Source organism: Scylla paramamosain, chromosome 42 (assembly GCF_035594125.1).
Source record: "Scylla paramamosain isolate STU-SP2022 chromosome 42, ASM3559412v1, whole genome shotgun sequence".
NCBI lineage: Eukaryota > Metazoa > Arthropoda > Malacostraca > Decapoda > Portunidae > Scylla > Scylla paramamosain.
The window spans coordinates 4,844,341-4,867,500 of NC_087192.1; the positions used below are offsets into that span (position 1 = coordinate 4,844,341).

General features: G+C 38.2%; 1 protein-coding gene across 13 annotated transcripts in view; it reads right to left on the reverse strand.

The window, feature by feature from the left end:
• Positions 1 to 437: 437 nt before the first annotated feature.
• Positions 438 to 23,160, reverse strand: part of LOC135093176 (L-lactate dehydrogenase-like) — a 34,954-nt gene continuing 12,231 nt past the window's right edge. For 6 of the 13 annotated variants that reach the window (XM_063992137.1, XM_063992133.1, XM_063992132.1 and 3 more), the window contains 7 exons: positions 14,696 to 14,924; positions 14,018 to 14,217; positions 13,469 to 13,642; positions 13,177 to 13,294; positions 8,489 to 8,612; positions 4,075 to 4,258; positions 438 to 1,415 (listed from right to left, as the gene is read on the reverse strand). In XM_063992137.1, the coding sequence (XP_063848207.1) occupies positions 4,094 to 4,258; positions 8,489 to 8,612; positions 13,177 to 13,294; positions 13,469 to 13,642; positions 14,018 to 14,217; positions 14,696 to 14,913 (999 nt within the window). In that variant the 5' untranslated portion in view covers positions 14,914 to 14,924 and the 3' untranslated portion in view covers positions 438 to 1,415; positions 4,075 to 4,093. Of the gene's footprint in view, positions 1,416 to 4,074; positions 4,259 to 8,225; positions 8,350 to 8,488; positions 8,613 to 13,176; positions 13,295 to 13,468; positions 13,643 to 14,017; positions 14,218 to 14,695; positions 14,925 to 16,142; positions 16,272 to 16,770; positions 16,928 to 17,666; positions 17,806 to 19,868; positions 20,331 to 23,160 lie in introns of those variants that run through there. The other 7 variants (XM_063992135.1, XM_063992134.1, XM_063992131.1 and 4 more) reach the window with 7 other exon arrangements.

Consider the following 23,160-nt stretch of genomic DNA (forward strand, 5'->3'; position numbering starts at 1 on the left):
TTCTCCTATTCTCTCTCTCTATATATTACCAGACAATCTGAATGTGTTGTGTGACCACCTCTGCTATTCACTTTATTCCTCCATCATATTTTATTGTGTGCTTTCATTTCTTTCACTCTCCATCAAATTACAAATACCAGAATCATAGATCTTTAATATGTCTGTATATTAAGCTGTCTTTCTCATGAGAAAGGTAGCTCAGATTCTCTACAGGGTTTTAAACTCTTATCATGGACAGTATCATCAACATATTATTAATGTACATAATAAATTAATTAAGAAGTACACAGGCCAAGTAAAGTTATAAAAGTTATATAAAAAGTTATAAAGTTATATAAAGACTTGCTCACTTCAGCAAAAGTGACAGTGGAATGTTAAATAATCTTCAATTCACTTGCAGATCAGCAACAGTGATAAGGACGTTAAATAATACTTAATTTAGGAACCTTAGAGTATATTTCCTTCACATCCTACAAGTGTAACAACATAGGGTCATATACTTCTCACTGTTGATGAAAAAAAAAAGCATGCAAGCAGCATCCATTTGGTATAAGCTTCCAGTACAGCTACACATTTCAGCTTCTTCCAACAATGATGATGTTCTCCAGTTCAGGAACATTTTTTGCTACACAATGATTTTAATGCATTATATATACTTTGATCTCCATTACTTTTGAATAAACTAGTATTGAAATATCTTTAGGCTAAAGTCCTTTTTAAGATACAAAAACCTGCTTGCCACTTGCACATCTAAAAAATATAATTCTGATACCAATAACTTGTAAGTCAAAAAATAAAATTTAGGTGTCAACAGGTAAGCTGAATATATAACATTTTTTTTTAATACTACTGATAACATTCAGATTGGATGGTGAAGCACATCGTCAGGAATAGTCTGCATTCATTCATACCTTAAACATGAATCATCTGACAAGACTCACCAGCAATAATAATTAGCAGTCAATCTGACAAGACTCATCAGCAATAATAATTAGCAGTCATTCACTCGACTCATCAGCAATAATAATTAGCAGTCATTCACTCATTAAAACACAGTTTGCTGAGATGTGCTAAAATATTTTTTAACTTCTGAATAGAATTAAAATATTTGCTAAATATTTTCCAAATCTTATAACAGAATTAAAACCACTGGTTTTCCATATTGTTGCAATCATATCAAAGATAGGTTCTCACCAATCATAAAAGCAAAGTGCTGCAAAAATAAAATTTGCTGAGAAAACATTTACTAATATCATTTAAGACTTTTACTTTTTTTTACATTTAGGCTATATATATATATGAAAGAAATCATTACCCTACAAAGACAAGTAGATGCTGAAAGATTACACAAAAGTATGTCCACATGAATGTCATGCCCTTCATCATCTCGACAACCTTGCTCAGCTTTGGCTCTCCTGAAAATATGAAGTTCAGTCAGTATAGTATGTAATGGAATATGATATCTGAAATTCTGTTAAAAGAATTTCAAACAGTAAATGTTACACCAAGTATAGAGAACCCACACTGTTACTCTATCCTCTTCCACAGCAAACTGTGAGCAAATCATCAGCACAGCAAGTTCTGCAACACAACCTGATGTGAGACCCGGTTTGCCTCTACTGCACCACAAGGGACCCATCCTGTTTCCTGCACTTGAAGCAATCAGCTGATCAGACCAAATGCCAAAGAACCTCCTACGAAGACTACATCTCAACCCATGCTTTCAATCACTGCCCTCTACTTGTCTCCACTACCAGTATCTACTCTTGCGCCACTGACATTTTTCTTGTATCTAATGCTTCCCTTCACACTGTCTACCCATCCCACTTATGGTTGTCTTCCTAGTCTTATTACTCACATCAGATCATTACCAACTGCTCTTTCCAATCTGCTTTACATTCCACTCTACATGCTTAAACCATAGCAATATTTTCTGCTTGTTTGACAATTTAACTCTTAACAAGACCCCATCATTCTGTTCAGACCCTTCACCATTATATTTACACAGTTACTCAAAGTAACCATGTATATGCTTCTCAGTCCCTTTGCCATTATATTTACACAGTTACCCAAAGTAACCATGTATATGCTTCTCAGACCCTTCGCCATTATATTTACACAGTTACTCAAAGTTACTTTAAGTCCTGAATTGGTGCCATTTCATTCTCATACAAATTTAATTTACTTTTCATTCCATGCAAATTCACATCACTAGATAATGGAGGCTGCCACATCAAGTTATGGCAGTGTAAAGTGTGCTCCCTTCTCAAGACATGAAGCAGAAGAATATGCTGTTGTACTGTGCTCACACATCTGGCATCAATTCGAGTGAGTAATCACTGTGGAAGGGATCTCCCAAACCCTTTTTTTTTTCACTGCCATTGATTCACTTTCTCTGCCTGTCTTCACATTTAGTTTTATTTTATGGACAAGGATGAGATACTGTATCATGACATTTTGCAAATTATCAGTCTGCTTAAGCTGGGTTAGCCAAGAAGAGTAATTTACTGGAGTATTTTTTTTTTTTTTATTGTAAGAAGGGCACCAGCAGAGAGAGAGAGAGAAAGAGAGAGAAGGGGTTAGTAAAAGATACAGGATCTTGAAACATTCCTCTTTAAAGAGTTAAAGTCACAGAAAGCAGGCAAGGAGTTCGAGTTTACCAGAGAAAAGGATGAATGATTGAGGGAATACTGGTTAACTCTTGCATTAGAGAGGTGGAAAGAATAGGAGTGAGAGAAAGAAGAAAGTTTTGTGTAGCAAGGCCAGGGGAGGAGGGGCATGCAGCTAGCAAGATCAAAAGAGCAGTTGGCATGAAAATAACTATAGAAGATAGCAAAAGATGTAACATTGCAGCAATGAGAAAGAGGCTGAAGACAGTCAGAGGAGAGAAGTTGGTAAGATGAAAAACTTGATTCCATCCTGTCTAAAAGAGCAGTATGAGTGGAACATTCCAGGCATGTGAAACATGCTCCATCCATGGACAGATAAGGCCTCTGCACAGAGTTAACAGTTGGGGGGGTGAGAAAAACCGGCAGAGACAACTCAGAATGCCTAACTTCATAGATGCTGTTGTAGCTGGAGATGAGATACGAAGTTTAGAATATAAGTAAAGGACAGACCGAGGATGTTCAGTGTAGAAGAGGGGAAAGTTGTCTGGAAGGTTGTGTTGTGTCAATAGATGGAGGAAGTGAGTTTTTAAGGCACTGAAAAATACTAAATTTGCTCTGCCCCAACTAGAAATTTGAGAGAGATCATAATCAAGCATTCTGTGGCTTCCCTGCATGAACTGTTTACTTCCTGAAGGGTTGGACTTCTATGAAAAGATGTGGAAAAGGGCAGGGTGGTGTATCATCAGTGTAAAAGCGGGTAACAGGATAGAACCCTGAGGAACACCCCTGTTAATAGATTTAGGAGAACAGTGACTATCTACCACAGCATCAATAGAACAGTCAGAAAGGAAACTTGAGGTGAAGTTACAGAGGAGGATAGAAGCCATAGGAGTCGGTAGTTTGGAAATCAAAGTGTTGTGCCAGATTCTATTAAAAGTTTTTGATATGTCTAAGGCAACGGCAAAAGTTTCACCTAAATCTCGAAAAAGAGGACGACCAAGACTCGGTAAGAAAACATGATGATCACCAGTAGAGCGGCCTTGACGGAACCTATACTGGCAATCAGATAGAAGGTTGTGAAGTGATAGATGTTTAAGAATCAATCATCCTGTTGAGGATAGATTAAAAAAACTTTGACAGAACAAGATCTCCAGAAAGGTTTCTGGCAGTGGAAGGACTGGTGGACAACAAATGCACGAGATATCAAATCCACAAATGTAACATTCTTTTCCTTAATTCACTGGATAGTTGGATACTCTTTGAATGATCAATCAATCAATATCACACACACAAACATTCCTCAATACAGACTTGATCCCTTGATATATCTTGATCCTTAGGCCTATACCAACTTGCTCCCCATATAGAGTCAGACCATTCACTGTATAAAATGGAACAAGTTACCACTTAAGTCTAAAGACTACCATTTCCAATGAAAATGTGATGATACAATTCTTGAACAAACCTTTAAAAGAGAACAAGCCTTAGAACTTGATGCCAGCCTGCACATCCCACAGTGTGTCAGCTGAACTCTTCAACTGCTTGATCTCAGCCTCTGTGAGAGTCTGCTTGATGATGTGTGTGACGCCATTTTCACCCAGGACAACTGGCAGACTCAGGAACACATCCTTATCAATAGTGTGATAGCCCTGGAGTAAGAAAATTAATGTTAGAGCACAATACTATGCAATGTTGCTTCTACCCACTACTGAAACCATTTTCTGTATGAAGTCCTTACTTAAACTTCTCAAATATATTTTTTCTTTACATAAATTTAGTCATGTACATATTTCTTCACCAATGGTCAATATTTCAAATATATAAATTTAGCCATGTACATATTTCTTCACCAATGGTCAATATTTCAAATATAATTTTAAATAGTTACTAAAGCAACAAATTAAATTTAACTGACATTCATTGTGCAAGCTGCCAACTTAAACATATTTGTCAGAAGCCAACATGGGGCCTTCGTACTGAAGAACATCTTCATTACAACAATTCAGTCCAGTGTCCTTTTTTTTACTTTCAGCATTTGGTGGCAATTTGTATTTTGAAGAGAAAAAAAAGTTTTCTGACACCCCAGACTCTCTCTTCTTTGGAAAATGTAGACACAAGAATCAGACTGGCTACAACTCCTTGGACAATATACATACTAACAGACTGGCTACAACTTCTTGGACACCATACTAATATTAAGACAACAGTGTGAAGAGCTCTTTGATTAGCGAATTTTTAAACACAAAAATATTTCCCATTTAAAACCATGATGTATCAGATGAAGTGGGAAGGTGATTTTTGAATAGGTCTTATAATATCAAGACTTAAAATCTGCAGCTTGCATGGTTGGATTTTGTAGTAACAAAAGACCTGGCCAACAGGACTTCTTTGAAGAGCATTAAGATATCTTGATTACTCTCTGGAGGGTTCTATCTCCAGGCAATGCAGTGTCATTCAGTTATTCAAACTGTATTATTACAATGAAACATTTCCTATGTATGCTTACACGATTCAACAGCAAACACATTTACATCATCCATACTGGAGGGAAAAAGCAGACCTTGTATCACAACTAGCAGTTCTTTGACCGTCCTTTTTATAACTGCACAAGTCATCAGTGCTTTGAATATCATGAGTGAGATGGAAAGATTCTATTTCTCTTATTTCCTCTCAAATCAGAGTGAGATGGAAAGATTCTATTTCTCTTATTTCCTCTCAAATCAGAGACCCAAGAAGCCACAGTGAAATCTATTTAGTATTTCCCAACAAGATATTTCAATCTCCACATCTCCTAAAAAGAGGTCTTGGGGGTTTCAGAAGTGTCTGCTGTCAGTGTTGCTACTTAAAAGTATCATACAAAGAGACAGTGTTGCTACTTAAAAGTATCATACAAAGAGAAAGATTTCATGAGTAAATAACTATCTTCTACATAAGCTCTATAACTTTAAATATTATATACATAAATAATGAACAAATTCAATAAAGCATATCACAAGAATTATATTATGAAAGAATTTTCACCCAATGGAAGTTTAGCCACACAGCTAAACCTTCAATTTTTTACCAAAAAGACAACAGGATGAACTTACTATTAACAGTCTCAGTAATATCATAGTAATATCTTAACATACCAAATATATATTCAGTAATGTAAACTTAGGAAGAAATTCTAAAGAATCATCTGTATAGACACTTCAGTAACTGCTGGAGAGAACAGAATTCCCTTTCATTTATCAAAAAGTGATTAATGACTCCTTTGTTTTACAAGGTTGATACAAAATGGCCACCATTTTTCTTTATGAAAGGTTGCTTTTACATGAAATGCAGCATTAGTAATTTAAATATTTTGCAGGCATACATGTCAGTGTATTTTTCTTTTTCACATAAAACCCCATTCTGTTCACAGAATTAATGCAAAAGGCAGGAGCAACAGGATCATACAATGAGATCAATTTAAAAATCCAATCCTTTGCTGTTGTCTTCAAATGGCTAAACTTAATTTACCAGAACTCAGTTTTACCAAAGTGAATATCATAACATTTATATTGTTGAATAATTTTTAAGTCCTTGTGATTTTCTACGAGAAATAATCCTGGTCTGATTAGGCTTCAAGTGTTACCGAAGAGTCTAATTATTGTTTTGCACATCAAGAAATTCTTCACTTCATCCACCAGGCAAAGAGGAATAAAATTAGGTACAATAAATGATAAATGGAGATGAAATAAATAATGGAATGCATGCAATGGACTGAGAGGCTAATGGCTATGTCACTGCAAGTGCTGATGACATATGCAGCGTTAGAGACAACCTGTGCCTTCACCCACACCTACACTACACTACACTAGGTGCACCCCTCTCACACAATACCACAAAGATAATAAATACTTAAATTAATAAAAATGTGAAACAGGACAACAGTAATGGATATGCATGTGACAGCAGTTGAATCAAATGTTTCTGTATTATAATTCTTAAACATTTGCCAATCTGTGATGTTTTGCAAAAAAGTTATGAAAAGTCCTTATCTTTCACTCATCATCTTTCCTCAGATAATACAGCACACTCCCTAAACTGATAATTATCATCACTTTTTAATAACTTATCACTTAACAATAACTAAGACCTTTTCCCTTAAGCATTATATTTTGTGGTGCATGCACACTACTTCACCTCTAAACACCAAGTCACAGCACAACTACAACACAAGTGTACCACATTATTATAGAGGAATGAATTAGAGCAGGTGACTTTAATAGACCATTTAATGGCCTGCAGCCTTTAATATTTTAAGAATATTCTAAAATTGTGTAATAATTATTACAATAATCATAATTATAATAATAATAAACAATATTTTATAAACATATATATCCAAACAAAATCCTCCATGACAGGAATTGCCAAGATGAGGCATCCACACACACATTCACATCTGCTCACACAAGCATTCTTATCCCCAGTATTAACCATTAAATACACTGAAAGCATCACTGTATGAAATGGAACAAGCTACCACTCAAGTCTAAAGATCATCCCAATTTCCTGACACATCTTACTGCAATGTATAAACACTTTTACCATTTCTCAAGATTCATTAAAAATTATAATTTACTGACCATTAGTGCTCACTTACTTAGGAGGAAGAATTAGCTTTAATCTCTCTCTCTCTCTCTCTCTCTCTCTCTCTCTCTCTCTCTCTCTCTCTGTTGACGATAGGATGCACAGTACTGCACCTATAGCATAAACATCTGGCATTGTCTCACATTCATTCTTCATCACTGTCCTATGATCTGTTTGTTAAACCTGCTTACTACACAGCTCTCACCCACAGCTGCCCTTCTTGCTAAAATACGACAAGCCATCCTCCTTTCCGTCAGGGGAAAAAAAAGAAGAAAAAAAAAGCCTAATTCCAAAGAACAGTATGATGGCAATTTAGCAAGTATTAATGAAACATATTTAGGGAATCTTTGGGGAGACAAATGGAAGCAAAGAATGTATTTAGTGCAATGCAAATTTTTGTCACAAAATGCATATGCACAGGGAATGAGGATCAATAAAAGTAGAAAACGTCCAAAGTGGATATTCAGAAAACAAACAACAACACATCAGTTACGGGCAACTTTTCCAACAACATAAGTTATTTAACCCAATAATTATGTGGTACACTGTCAGCATGGCAATCCTTTCTTTACATTTTTGACAATTTGTTTTCCACAATAAGGAAACAATCTGCTAGACACATTAAATGCCAACTTTATGACAGCTCCTGATGTGCTGGTAGATTTTCAAAGGATGCATTTACGAATTTATCTTAAGCTGGTTTACTTTGACAAGATCTGAAGACTGATCAAATCATTATTGTACTGCCATGAGCACGTATCATGAACTTTTGTCTTTCAAGCACGTGTTCTCTTTCTGAATTCAATAATTCAAAAGCTCTCCAGAAAAAGCATGAATAAAGCAAATACATAATGCATAAGAGCAAGTAGCACATTTGAAAAATATTAAGACATGAAAGTCATACTACCAGCTTAGGAATCATCAATTCAAAACTAGGAGATGAGGGATGTAGGGCATGGAAAAGCTACCCTGTTACTTCAGCACATTCTCCAATACCTTAACACTTGTCGTTACAGCGAAAATACTTCTCTGGTTCATGAGAATGCACCTGCACAGGACACTACATGAAGTTCCGATGGCCCAAGATGTATAACCCTTCAGCTTGATCACTTCATAAGCGCTGTAAATAGCAGCCAACACATATATAAAAAGACATGAAAATATTAATAATAAGATCTCCCTGCTACTGACTTTCCTATCTAAATACATACCTAGGAATACACACGCGCGCGCGCACACACACACGCACAATGACCCACCTGCACAGCAACTGAGACTGCATAACAGGAGCGAGTGTTCTTCATTATGGAGGAGACAAGGGAAGCCACAGAGAGACCAATGGCCCAGGAGGTGTAGCCCTTCAGTTTGATGATCTCATACGCACTGTAACACCAATGATCAGTCCAAAGCAAAGCACACAAGTAAGCCAGTAATGCCTCCCTCATCTGCCAGAACTTTCACAGTAAAAAATGTGTATTAATTAATCTCTCAACTTTGTCAACCTAATTTCTGCAGTGCTTAGCCAATAGTTAGGTTCCAATATTCTTTTTATAAGCACTAAATTAATTAAAACTACAATGGGGGGAATAAATTAGGTGCTCTTTACCCTGAATGGCTGGTACACTTAAGAAATGTCTTGACATGCAAGATTATGTTAGCAACAGTCTCAATGTGAAATCAATTCTAACATTACTTTCCTTTCTTTTCTGTTAAATATTGTTCAAATATTACAAATTTAATGGAAGGAAGTTCAATGGTGCAGTACATGGATACTCCAAACTCTGTCTACTGGGACTGAGTGTGCTACAGGTTAAATATTAATGTAAATATTTAACTTATACTGTAGGTATTAAATCTATTTAGCAATATATGTTATATATATGTTTAACTTTTAATGAACTTGTACTGAAGTCATCAAATCTAATTAGCAGTATGTCTTATATGTGTTAAACTTGTATTAATGTATTTAACTAGTACTGAAGTTATGAAATCTAATTAATAATATCCGTTATGTATGTGACTAATGCATGCAAGGTTTCGTATGAGATTGTGAAGTACATAATTTTGTCATCAGTTTTAAAGTTTCACACATTCATGGGTCTGTCTTTATCAACCAATGGCAGCCAAGTAAAATCAATAGATGTGTGCAGCTTGGTTATCGAGTCCCTAGCTTTACTTCAAACTACTGTTCCTGAAAATTATCATAATCACCCCCATGATGAAAAGAATATTGGTGTAATTTTCAGTTTTACTGGTGGTTACCGGAAGGTGTTACTGGCAAGGGAATGAGAGAATTTAAGGGTGCAGCACACTAGAGGCTGCTGTATCAAGGCTCCTCACACATCTTTCAAAGTGCATAAATAACACTGAAAAGGTTTCTACAACAGGAAGGAGGATAGCAAGATTATTGTAAAATTATTACATTATCCATATCAAGAGAGATTTTACACGGCAAAACTGTATAGTCATATTCCTGTAATTTATGCTAGTAATTAGCAAAGCAATGCCACATCAAAATTTATTATACATATGAGTGAAAAAAGGTCCCTTTGTAAGACAATTTATGATTTACCAGAAAGGTTTAGATATGTATTTCAGAGATGAGAATCTCTATTTTTCTCTATACTCATTCATTAAAATTAGCTGAGGCTGCTCACAAGCACAGGAAATTTAGAAATTCCTTGTTGGCTCCTTCTGATGATCTGGTAGTAGATTATCTATTTGGGAATTTTCCTTCAATCAAATATGCATTGGTGACTGTCTGGTATCCACATGAAGATAACTTTTTAAAAACTACACAGTTGGAATTCATTAAATTAATTATATGGATGTCCTTACCAAGACAATGATACTGTTTGATTCGTGAACATGAACAGGAATTTGACCATACATGTACTCAATGTTTAAAAGTCTGATAGTTAAAATTTGTTTCATTATCTGCATTGCTTATACTTTTCATTTTGCTCAATGCCTTATTTTGAATTTATACAGAATAATAATACCTGACTTTTCATCAGTTTGATTATACTTTTGTATCAAACAAAAACTACTTAAAACTTATCATTAATTTTGAAGAAAATGCATATATATTCTGCTAATACACAATATCAATACTTCACCAAACAATGACAAAATGACAAAATAATAAGAAAAAAGAAAAATCACTAAAAATGCAATTTAGATATAAGGCAAAATATACTGTTGTAGCTATGCAGGATATTGACAGCAAATAAGATATTTTAAAAGCATGAAAGAAGCATCACTCATTCCTTGTAGCTGACAGTGGTGGTATGCAATCTTTAAAGTAAATATAAAAGCATGAAGTTATTACTACAACTTAAAAAAAAAAAAAAAAAAATGCATGCTATGTGCTTAAGATCAAGAAATTATTTTATTAAACAGTGATTTTAGCCATTCCCTTTATTTATTTTTTCTTTATTAATATTGTCTATTTATTTACTTGTTTGTGCAAAATTGCACATAAGAATATGCTACATTATCAGTATAAATATTAGTGGTAAATTTCATATCCTAAATAACAACATGCAATAAACAATTTTAATGAGCAGGCTTCTTAACTAAACTGTTAATATAATGCAATAAATATTTAATAGCATATCAGTCTTACACTGAGACTGATTCTTTACGCCTTTCTTTCAATCATCACTAATGTTTTGAAATGCAACATCCATGTTAACATGGTTGGTCTTGGTCACCTGACAACACCCTGCCAATACACAGTTAATGTGCAACATATATCAATGCCTTTCTTTCCTTTATTCTTCAGAGCCTCATCTCATGTCTCTCTAAGTCTATCCTCTAACCGTCTACATGTTAGTCTGAGATGTAATAGGATATCAAGACATTATTTTTATGTTCTAAATGTAAATACATGTCACTTAAATTAAAATTTCAAATCTTTGATTTTTTATGCAGCTTTAAAGTCATATCAAAATCTATCAATCTGTCTATATGCCAGGCTGCTGTCCTCCAAGAGGATAGCCTTGCCTTGTTACACTGTAAGAAAAAAAATATAAAGGAGAGGGTCCTGGTCCCCTTACTCTGTCCCGTCTTTTTTTTTTTTTTTTTATTTATGACATTCAGCAAACACTCTGCTAACTCCACCAAAGGGCATATAGCCAGGCCACGTCAGTCTACCAAAAGCAAAATGGTGGAAATTTTTAAATGATAATTTGCAAGTTTCTATTTCATTATTACAATGCATGCAAACAGACATCAAATACTAAAAATAAAAAAATAAAGTGATTATTGAAAATAAAAACAAGGAATCAGCAGAAAATCCAAAGCTTAACTACACTACCAAAAAGTGACACTCAGGGAAAAAACATACCTTGAAGTAAGCACTTTCATGGCTATGATTTTGTTTAGGAGTTAGTAATAAGCTGAAACCTAACTATAAAATAACCTGTGTAGTATCAACATTCTTTGTGGCATGCAAAGAATTCATTCTCCACTCGTATACACAAAACATACCCTTTTCTTTTTCTTTTCTTTTTCTTTTTCTTTTTTTTTTTTTTTTACCTATAAGATACAAACACAAGTGTCATAAGTGATGTATCCTTCTCATCTCCATTCCTAACAGTTTTATGCACACAAGGTCAATCATAATCAATAAGAAAGGCTTCAAATTAAGTGAAATATAAAAGCCACAAGACTGTAAGTAGTTTTTTAAGCTTATGAATTTAGTGTGAAAGAGATAATATTATTCCATCATTTTTTTAAGTGTATATCAGCAAAAAACTGTTAGACAGTCACACTTAATGTTTTTTTTTTTTTTTTTTCATTTTTTTCTATTTATTTACTTATTATTTATTAATTTATTATTTTTTTTCCAAGATTAAAACAACCAAGAGATGTACAGGAGTGGAGAATGTCAACACAAAAGACCAAAAAATGTAAAGCTGCCATCCCCATGACCTTACCTGTCTTTTACTAAGTGGGGAGATCAACATTATGGTGAAGTTAAAAGATGTCATAAAAATACAGACCACTAGTGATGATGTGCTGGAAATTTGCTATTTTTGTTTGGATTCCTCAGTGATATCCTAAATGCACTGAGCAAACATTACAGAACCTACAGGATTAGCATGTACTGTGTTATTTGGTGTGGTATTCCTCATAAATTAACCTGACTTGAATTCACTACCATTCTTCCAGCATCTGTGGCAACACTTTAAAAGACTACTGTAGGGAAACCTTTAGTACCAATAACCTCATTAGTTAAGAAAAATAAGTCAAGCTGACGTCTTGTACTAAATTAACATAAACTGCAGAAAGAAGTGATTAACTTATGGTGAGTCCCAAGCACCATAGCACACAGACATGCTCTTTTTCCCATTCATAAAGTACATGTAGCACTGACTCAGTATATTACTATAACTCAAACATTTCAACAGCTAAAATAATCTTCAAGGATAATGTCTTTCTCTCCCAACAACCATTTTAAGATGTAGCTTGTGATTATTTTGTTTTATAGCACAACGTTAATGGCTGCTTTCTTTGCAAAGTGCAAGTGCAAAAAACTAAACATGAGCAAAAAAATAATTACATTAAAAAACAAAAGAGCTGTTACAAGTGAGTGGGTGGTGGATCACCCGAACATCACCAACAGCAGGAGACAAGATGGTCAGGGTAATTCAACATTCAATCAAAAAATTAACAAACATATGAAAGTACATTACGATGACACCAACATGATAATCTAGCACATCATGAGGCATCCAAACATATGTTTAATTAAAACACACTAAGTACTGTCTAGTAAAATATGCATTCTAAAGATATAAAAATACTTCATCAATTACTTTGAATCATTCGTTCATGTTCTTTAACACACCAAGTACTAACAAAAAACACTGAAATAAATTAGATAAAAAAGATTTTCAAAATATAACTGACTACTAAAAAGCAGCACACAAAACAGTACCTGTTGACCACTTCCTTGTGCATTTCATTGTACTTCTCTGGGTCCTCAGCAGTGCCCACCAGGGGGTTCAGGTCCCTCAGGCGCACACCAGCAATGTTCACACCTGACCATACTGGCACTGCAAACAAAACAGCAAGGATGTATGGTATTGTTGTCGGTAGGTGTGATAGCATATAAGAATGACCATTTCTACCACTTCAGGCCTATTCACTAAGTACCTTCATAAAATTTTCAATTTCATGTATTTCCTTTGAATATAGAGCAAATTTTGGTGCCAAGCCTGTATCCTTACCTGAGGAGTCTCCGTGTTCACCAATAATCCATCCGTGGCAGGAGGATGGAGCAACATTAAGCTTCTGTGAAAGGTGGAAGCGGAACCTGGAAGAGTCCAGGTTGGTGCCAGATCCGATCACACGGTTCTTGGGCAGACCAGAAAGTTTCCATGTCACATATGTCATGATATCCACTGCAAAAGAATTAAATTAAATTAAAATCACTGAAAAATCTTTCAATTCAATGAGTCTACATATACAACAATAACTTCAGTAACATCAAACCAAACATTTAAGTAGATATCCTGTGTAACAAGCTATGTTTATTTATTTTTCCATTCATAAAAAAAAAAATAATATAATTACCTACTTCATAATTACACTGCCAACGTACATAAGAGCAAACTCCATTTTCGTTAAGATCATACAAAATATATTTCACATAATGCTCTAAACAATGATGCACAGAAACTTTCAGAATAATATCTGAGTTTGTACTGACAAAGTCCTTCAGAAAAATTATCATTAGGTTTATTTAGTACACAAGATCTTAAGAAAGTTCTACATACCAGGATTGGAAACAACCAGAAGAATGCAGTTAGGGGAATGCTTCACAAGGTTGGGAATGATGCCCTTGAAGATGTCAACATTACGCTGCACCAGAGAGAGGCGGGACTCCCCCTCCCTCTGGCGAGCACCAGCCGTCACGATGCATAGGCGGGAGCCAGCAGAGCAAGCATAGTCAGTGCTGGCCTCAATCTTCACATTCCTGAAAAATACAAGACAAAAATCCCTCATTTTTAATATCAAGACTGACTGGGTACAATTTAACCAACAGTTACAAGATGATTAAAGTATATGAAGGCTTTGCACAGTAAGTGTTTGAACTTTCACAATATATGAATAATTTCTTCCTTCCCACTTCTCACCAATACATTTTTATGTAATATTTTGTTCCCAAGGAAGAATGCATAGGAAGAACAATGATTTGTTGCTGACAGGCAGCTCATTCCACAACAGGTATGTGAGTGTCAATGCTGTGGAAAGTAACATGTGAATGGGTGAGCTAAAATACTAAAAAACAAGTCATGAAGTACTAATCCAAAAGCACAAGTTAAGGTGGATCAAGTAAAATCAACTAGTATATAAAATGTAAGAGATGTAAAACAGGCACTATCAAGAAACAACAAACTGGAAAAAAGGAAGTGTGGTGCATGAAAAGGCATGGTAGAAAAACTTCACTGTACCTGAGGAATGTCAGGCCGTGCTGCAGGTCCATCATCTCACCACGCAGCTTGTCAGGCATCACATCCACCAGCGCCAGCTCAGAGCAAATGTGTTGTGTCAGCAGAGAGAAGGCACAAGCCATGCCCACTTGACCCACACCCACCACGGTTACCTTCCCACCAGAGGTGGTCAGCGCTGGCTGCACCTCTGCCATGAGTTGGTCAGTTAAAGATGCCATCCTTGCAGTTGCTGTGAAAAAAAATAATAATGAGTAATTTGAAAAAAACTTGCATCTATGGAAATGCCAAGCACGCAAAAATTTGCCACTCTTGCATATGAGGGAATACTGTGGAAACACTACAACAAATATGCCAAGTGCCAAACAATGAATGGATGCAAGACCAAAATCTGCTCTGTGCATCTCTGGTGTAACAAAGCTATTCAGCAGTAGTCTGGAAAAGCATTAAGACAAGCCTCAGAAGTACAAGTGTCAGCCTGGCAAGGGATGGCCTTTGTCAACTACCAATGGAATCAATAGTGTCATCAAAAGCAGACAAAAAAGGGAATCTAGTATGAAAATACTGAAAACCACTATGGCCACCAGCAGTAAATCAATGATTCTACTAATTTTGGAAGGATGAGTGACTTGCCAACAGAGGGTGCACTATGGTAGAGCTGGCTGCATGATGGTGATGGGCCAGGGTTATGAAAGTATCACTTCTTTGTTCTCTGGCCAAAGCAAATATCATGTGTGGGGATCAAATTCACAGCCTTTCAAGTCCAACACCCTAACACAGAACCATCTGTTCCCAATATTATGACAATTGTAATAAATTATAACGAAAAAGGGGTAAAGCATGGTCAATGAACTAAGATTTTCAATGAACCATCTTATATCCATGCTTTTTTTTTTTTTTTACCTTCTCAGTGAAACTAGTCAAACATATAATTAGGGCTGAGAGCATTCTAGGTACTATTGTGCTTGACAGATATAAAATTAGTAAATGGTTATAATTGCATGGGTTGCATTGTCCAGAACAGCAGTAAATAGCTTGCATGAGGCATACAATTCCATTATATTGCACTAATTCAAGTAAGAAATCAAAATTTATAACAACAAAGTGTTCTCGAAATTGGTTGGGGAAGGTCCACTAATCAAATTTATCAATCAACATACTTGCCACGTGCTGAAAAAATAAAAAATCAAACTGATCAATCAACATCCCCACCACATGTTGAAAAAATAAAGACCATGTTGAAAAATAAAGAAACTCAACTGGAAAGCTAAACACCTTTACTATTATTTCATTACCTATCCACAATGCTACCCTTTGACCATGAAATACCTTGCTGCAGACCGCCTGAATGTCCTACCTACGATAAACTATGAGACAATGTGCTGGTCATACGTAACATTCATTTCCATGCTACACCACCACCATCACCACACAACACACAGGGCCCCACCTGAAGCATTTCGTTGCTGTGGTGTACGCGTGTCTTCTCGTAACAAAGAACACGGCCGAAAGCCAAACCCACCATTGTCTAAAATGAATTAAAGCGGTCCTGTCTGGGCCTCCGTGGACTCGGGATCTCGATATTACCGAAGCGAGACAAGCTGAGTGGCGCCGTGTGGCCTCGAAACGAATACCGGTTAAAAACTGGCTCACCTGTTTCCTAGACCGTATAATACTTAAAGAAAAAAGAAGTTTAGTACAATTAAATACGCGTGATGTTTCATATGCAAAAACGTAATCCAATAAATGTCCGGGAATCTCGCGAACACCTCATGAATAAGCGTAGTATACCGAAGTAATCTAAAAATGAACCTGGAATGACTCCTTATTGAACAAAAAGCACCTTTTTGAGTACAAAGGAACAGCGAGGCCAAGGTAAGGATGGGCAAGAAAGGTGGAAAAAAACAATTTCAAGGGAAGCTGTAGCGACACTAATCTGATATATTTGCCATTACATTACGTATTAAAAGAATGAATGTCAATACTTTATCCCGTCTACATTGTACACTTGAATAGTCCGTGCGGTAAGAAGCCAGACATCATGGCTGGTCCTTGACTTTAACCTAGACGAACATTACCTAGTGCCCGGGGAATGACGTGGTCTCTGCGTACGTGCCGAGATGCACGGGACGAGTCATGAAATGTTCTCGGTCTGCTGGGCTTGTGGAAACTTGAGGCGCCCCACGGCAGGATGTCCCGCCAGCCTGCCATGGGATCCATCCCCCCACCCCCCGCCAACCACACGTTTTAGTGTACTTACAACACTACAAGTTCCTAGTGAAATGCAATAACGGCTGGTTTAACCCATGATACGTGCTACGAGGAAAGAGGAGGAACTGAGTTTAGGTCATAACCAGGAAAGCCGGTTGTGTGGCAGTGTATGTACAGAGGCACCACAGGGTTCTCATCATGAGGGGCTACCACTAATGGACGCGCTAAAGTCATGCCTGTCTTGTTTTATTCTTATGAAAGCTATTTTTCAGGCGAGTTTCATATATAAATATACTTAATTACTATTTAAGATGTACAAAACAATGCTATTGTGAAGGAGGTAGTTGTCATAGTCCTTACAAGAAACGATATATATATATATATATATATATATATATATATATATATATATATATATATATATATATATATATATATATATATATATATATATATATATATATATATTTACCGCTATTAAATACTAGCAATGCAACAACCGACCAATGTTTATTATTTCTATGAAAGTGGAAAGTAAAATCAAATTTCTTTTTTTTTTTTTCTTTTTCTTTTTTTTTTTTTTTTTTGTGTGTGTGTGTGTGTGTGTGTGTGTGTGTGTACCTCACATCAAGATGCCAGTTGTCAGACTTGACATAAACGGACTTGCGTATTTCATTCTGACCCGGCACGTGGACTGAATGATCTACAGTTTCTCACACATGAATATCGCTTATGCACGTTAACAAGCAAGTGTTATAAATACTTGTTAGTCGTTTCTCGCTCTCTATATCCTGGTGTGCTATGTCGACTGTCCAGTGTGTGTCAGCCTCCTCGTGCCCTCGATGGCTGCAGGCAGGAGTAGCAAGCACAATCACGCAGGACGGCATATGTCACCTACTCTATTATTATTATTATTATTATTATTATTATTATTATTATTATTATTATTATTATTATTATTATTATTTTCCTTCCCAGCTTAAGTCCCTATCCGGGTTCGCCGTTTTTTAATTAACTTTTTTCAGTTATTTCTGTCTTGTGCCATTTTTTCGCTTATTCCTTTGTCATATGTCCACTTTAATAAGGTCTTTCCGTCTTATCACCTACACTCTTATAATATCCAACGACATGAGGCAAACAACAGTCATGTGATCGTGCAATTCTCTTAAGATGTCCTAACCAAGCGGTGGGAGAATGCGGAAAATATATAAACATATCAAAGTGACAGACAGTCGCCAGCACATTACTCAGTAGTGAAAATTTACATCCGGTGTGGCTGACGCGCGTGACGTCACTACTCAATCATCTGCCAACTATTTATTTTATTTATTTTACTTTACTTTTTTTTTTTTATCTTTACCGATTTTGTTTTCTCCTAATGACACACAGCACCATCATAGCTCTTTTCCCATAAAGCACAACCAAGTACACACACACACACACACACAAACACACACACACACACACAAAGGCTAACATTGTTCGTTCGTTTGTAGACCCGCCCTTACCAACGTTGCAACACATACACACACACACACTGTACCTTTACCAGCCTCTCCTCGCCCTGCACCGAGCTGTCAGGGCAGCTATATTTAGAAGAGTGGCTGGCAAAGAAGAGCATGCCCTGAAGACTAAAGGCATGACATTGGTGAGGGTGACTGTGACCCTAGGTAAGGACATGAGGCCAACATGAGGGAACAAACAACGTCTCTCTCTCTCTCTCTCTCTCTCTCTCTCTCTCTCTCTCTCTCTCTCTCTCTCTCTCTCTCTCTCTCTCTCTCTCAGCCTACGTACGAGTCCGCTGCAGAACAAAGGTAGGGGATGGTTAAGCCATATACCTCGCTACGTTGGCTTAGGGTGTCTTGTATCAACCCTCCAACACTTGTCCTCGCTGCCCCTCATTCGCCTGCCCTATTTCTACAAAGACATGACCAAAGCTTTGTATGACCAGCAGCTCAAACGCTTTCTATACACAAGGGCCTTGGTGAATGTCCGCCCGGCAAGCAGGCTGCGTGGCGGCCCCTCTCCCTCCCTGCCCATACAGCCTCCCTGTTTCCCAACCCATGGCCTGTAAATACCACTCGACGCCGGCAAGAGGCTCTAACCTAAAGTGATGTATGAGGCTTAACCACACCTTCCTGCTAGCCACTGGAAGAAGTCTCTGCCCTGAAGCAGTACAGTATAGGCTGGTAAGAAAAATAAACTGGCCCGCGTCACTCCGTCGTCCTCAGTGACTCCGCCTCTCTTTCCTCTAACCTCTGATGTCTCCTGCATCTTAAAGTTTCACAATGTTTTACTTTAATAAAATTCGAGTTGCATGATTTATTGCATATTTGCGCCTTCCTCGTGAAGAAGAGAAAAGAAACGACGATTGAAGCTTTAAAATGTATGCTTACATATCCTCCCTGGTCTCTAGGATCGCTTCATTTATCTTGTGGATCAATAATAAGTTATAAGCACAAAATGACTGCCCTCAAACCTCACGACACACACGAGTCCTCAATGTGACTGCCGCCACCTCAAACCCAGGTGTGAAGCGGTGGGGGTGGGGAGATGAGTTACCTGAAGGGGGTCGTCCAGTTTGATAAATATCCCTATCGTTCAAGGGCAGCTTGTTCAGGTAAAGTACTGCAGGTGGGACGACAAAGCTTATAGTGTTCTTATGTAACAGAAATATTCCCGGAAAAAAGGTGTGTGTGTGTGTGTGTGTGTGTGTGTGTGTGTGTGTGTGTGTGTGTGTGTGTGTGTGTGTGTGTGTGTGTGTGTGTGTGTGTGTGTGTGTGTGTGTGTGTGTGTGTGTGTGTGTGTGTGTGTGTTTAAGTAGGCAAAATCACTTTAAATAAGCGTATATCAAATCCCAAAGTTAAACATTAAAAATATGGGATGAATTAAGGTTTGGCGTCTTGAATGAAGCTACCGGTGACCTGCACTTTGGCCCCACCATGATGGTCTGCGCTTTGCTTACCGAGGGATCGCGATGTCTTAGTCTCGTTACGATGTTTACTTCTGTGACTCCACAAGCCTCTGGGCAAGGATGTACAGACGAGTACAGATCCAACGGGCACCTAAGCTGGGACACGGGGAAGACCGGCCACACGCAGCGCTGCAACCACTGACAGAGATGCCTTCTTCAGCACCTCCACAGGCGCGAGGGGATGGCAGGGCCTGGGTATGGCGAGCACGCCTTGGGGCGCGGTCGTTCACAGACAAAAGGCGTAAGAGTTTCTTCATCAATAACAGGTCACAACACTATATAACAGAGGCTGGGGAGCCACTGAACGTACGCTGCGGCTCACCAGACGGCTCACCAAGGTCAAAGATTACCAAATGTCTCCAGAACAATGTCACCTATAAAATTTCAATCTCTCGTCAGAAAATTTCAAGAACGGACAAAGTATTTGCACGCCCTACAACAGTGGCTTGTTCTTTAATGAAGCCTCGTTTCAAAACCTCACGAGGACCGTCCGACTTGGCGTTTGATAAATGCCAGATTCTACTACACAATAAATAACAGTTGTATTCAGCACCTTTTTATATCTTATCACCACAATCCTGCATTCAAGTACCACTATTAGTTTATTCTTTTAGTGGGGCATTTATTTGCTCTAGTTTTAAAGACGAGCTTTTGTGTGGCGTATGCGAGTTTTGTACACATTGCATCATTCGAAGTGTCGTAGGCCGCCAAGAGAAGAGGAGATATAAAGAACGGGGAGAGAACGGGAAGGGGGTGAGGGTTTCATCATAATCTGGAAACGTTGAGAAGATTGCATCACTCGCAGGCCAACGCCAGACACTGCGACTGCGTGTGGCCCAATATGTCTTGGTGGTGCTCCTAGACTTGGAGCAGCCTCCCCCTCCGTTTGTGCGTGTTACAAATGTACTAACAATTTTCATGGTTTCACCATTAAATTTAAAGATCTTACGAACAAGTGTGTGTGTGTGTGTGTGTGTGTGTGTGTGTTACAAATGTACTAAGAATTTTCATCCTTTCACCATTAAATTTTAAGAACTTACGCACACGTCTGTGTGTGTGTGTGTGTGTGTGTGTGTGTGTGTGTGTGTGTGTGTGTTCACGTGCTTGCCTCATGCTAGCCAGCAATACCATGCCAGTGAAAAATTAGAGGATGTAATTATAGTTCGATCAACTGGCAAGGCAGAGACCTGCCTCACACTAGACACCCCATCGTTTTACTCAGACAGAATAGGTGCTGCCTGTCTGCTTTTGACATCCTGAGCGGGGCAAGAACCTCAGGATGTCCAGTGAAAGGCAAGGATGGAACCACTAAGCTGGGAACGTGTGTGTGTGTGTGTGTGTGTGTGTGTGTGAAACGTATGAAACTGGACGTTTCCTGGTGCTCTCTCTGAAAAAGTGCACGAGTGCGTGTACTTTCTCAGATAGAGAACCATACGTTTTGGTCAGTTAAATGGCACTCATTCGTAACACACACACACACACACACACACACACACACACACACACTTCGGAGAGCTATTTTTAACTTATGCGTGCAACGAATTTTAAGTAACACAAAAATATTCACTATGCAGCACTGGCTCCTCTAGGCATGTGTTTGCTTGATTCCTTCTTTCCGTGTGTGTGTGTGTGTGTGTGTGTGTGTATGTTTAATTGGGGGAGTAAGATACGTGGCAGACAGACGGGCGCCATCGATCGCCTCCACGTGTGTGTGTGTGTGTGTGTGTGTGTGTTCAAGATACAGTCTATCACGCACAAAGGGCATGACTCCTATAACCTCTGAAACACAGTCTCCCCTGAAGGACTCTCTGTGACTCCTATATGACCTCTCTCTCTCTCTCTCTCTCTCTCTCTCTCTCTCTCTCTCTCTCTCTCTCTCTCTCTCTCTCTCTCTCTCTCTCTTTGTCCTTCCTGCAGTCCTTGAAAACCTGTAACCCCTACGACCTCTGAAAATCTCTCTCTCTCTCTCTCTCTCTCTCTCTCTCTCTCTCTCTCTCTCTCTCTCTCTCTCTCTCTCTCTCTCTGAATCATGTAACCTCTGCAGCAGACTTCCATGACTCTCTCTCTCTCTCTCTCTCTCTCTCTCTCTGAATCAACTTCTGCAGCAGACTCCCATGACTCTCTCTCTCTCTCTCTCTCTCTCTCTTAATCAACTTCTGCAGCAGACTCCCATGACTCTCTCTCTCTCTCTCTCTCTCTCTCTCTCTCTCTCTCTCTCTCTCCTTCAGGTTTCTAAGCAGTAGCTATTTTCCTGGCGCAACATTCTGGCACTGGCACGCCCTCTGATGCTAGCTTGGCACGGGGAGTTGCATGGCACTTGTCACCTTGGTCGTCCCTGTTGCCCTTGCCGCCCTTGCCACACCGCCACCAGGATGAGCCCAGTCCTTATCTCTTAACGTTAGAAAGCTGTTAGGTGCTGATAAAGGGCAACGCGGCGTAAGGTTACAAGTTCATTCTCCTCTCTAGTGCCGCTTCACCTTTAGTTCGATACCACCTCCACACTTCCAGTTCCCCTCAGACATCCCAGCTTCCACCGCCCTTCCAGATTTATAGTGTTATCTCCTAGTGGTGAGACATAATAGTCACCTAAAACATGAATCTCGCCTCTCAGACATCCCAACCGTCCCCTCAAATACATGCAGTTTTTTTTTTAGTGATAAGATATACAGACAGATACCTCAAGAATTAATCTCTCAGACATCCCAGTCGTCCACTTCCCTGTAGATCCATACAGTTGTTCTCAAGACATTCAGACATAACTCAGGGACCAGCCTTTCAGACAGCCCAGTCATCTACCGTCCTCAAAGATCCATAATTGTTCTCTGATAAGACATACAGCCAGATAACTCAAGAACCAGCCTCTCAGACATCCCAGCCATGCAGTGTTCCCGTTGCTCTTGCGATAAAACATAACAGCCATCTAACTAGTAATATCCGGAGTGATCTAACGCTACGTGCTTCTTTTCCTACTTGTTTCACACTCGTTAGTATAATATTTGTTATTATAAAGCCGTATGATATCAACAAACATGAAAACTTTTCCATCCCTTTATAGCGCTTCGTAAACTCCTACGTCTGCTGCCGTAAAAATAAAACTTCAAGCCGCCTCAGTGTTTTTCCTCTTAGCAACTGAAGAAACACATTACTTAATAAACCCACACGCTCTGTCATACGAGACACGCGAGGCAGAGTTGCGCGTGCATTGAAGGTCAGAGTGCACGCTGCAAAAATTTTAATAAAGCGAAAAGTTCATCAAGCACTCTATACCAAGGCTGTCTGTACC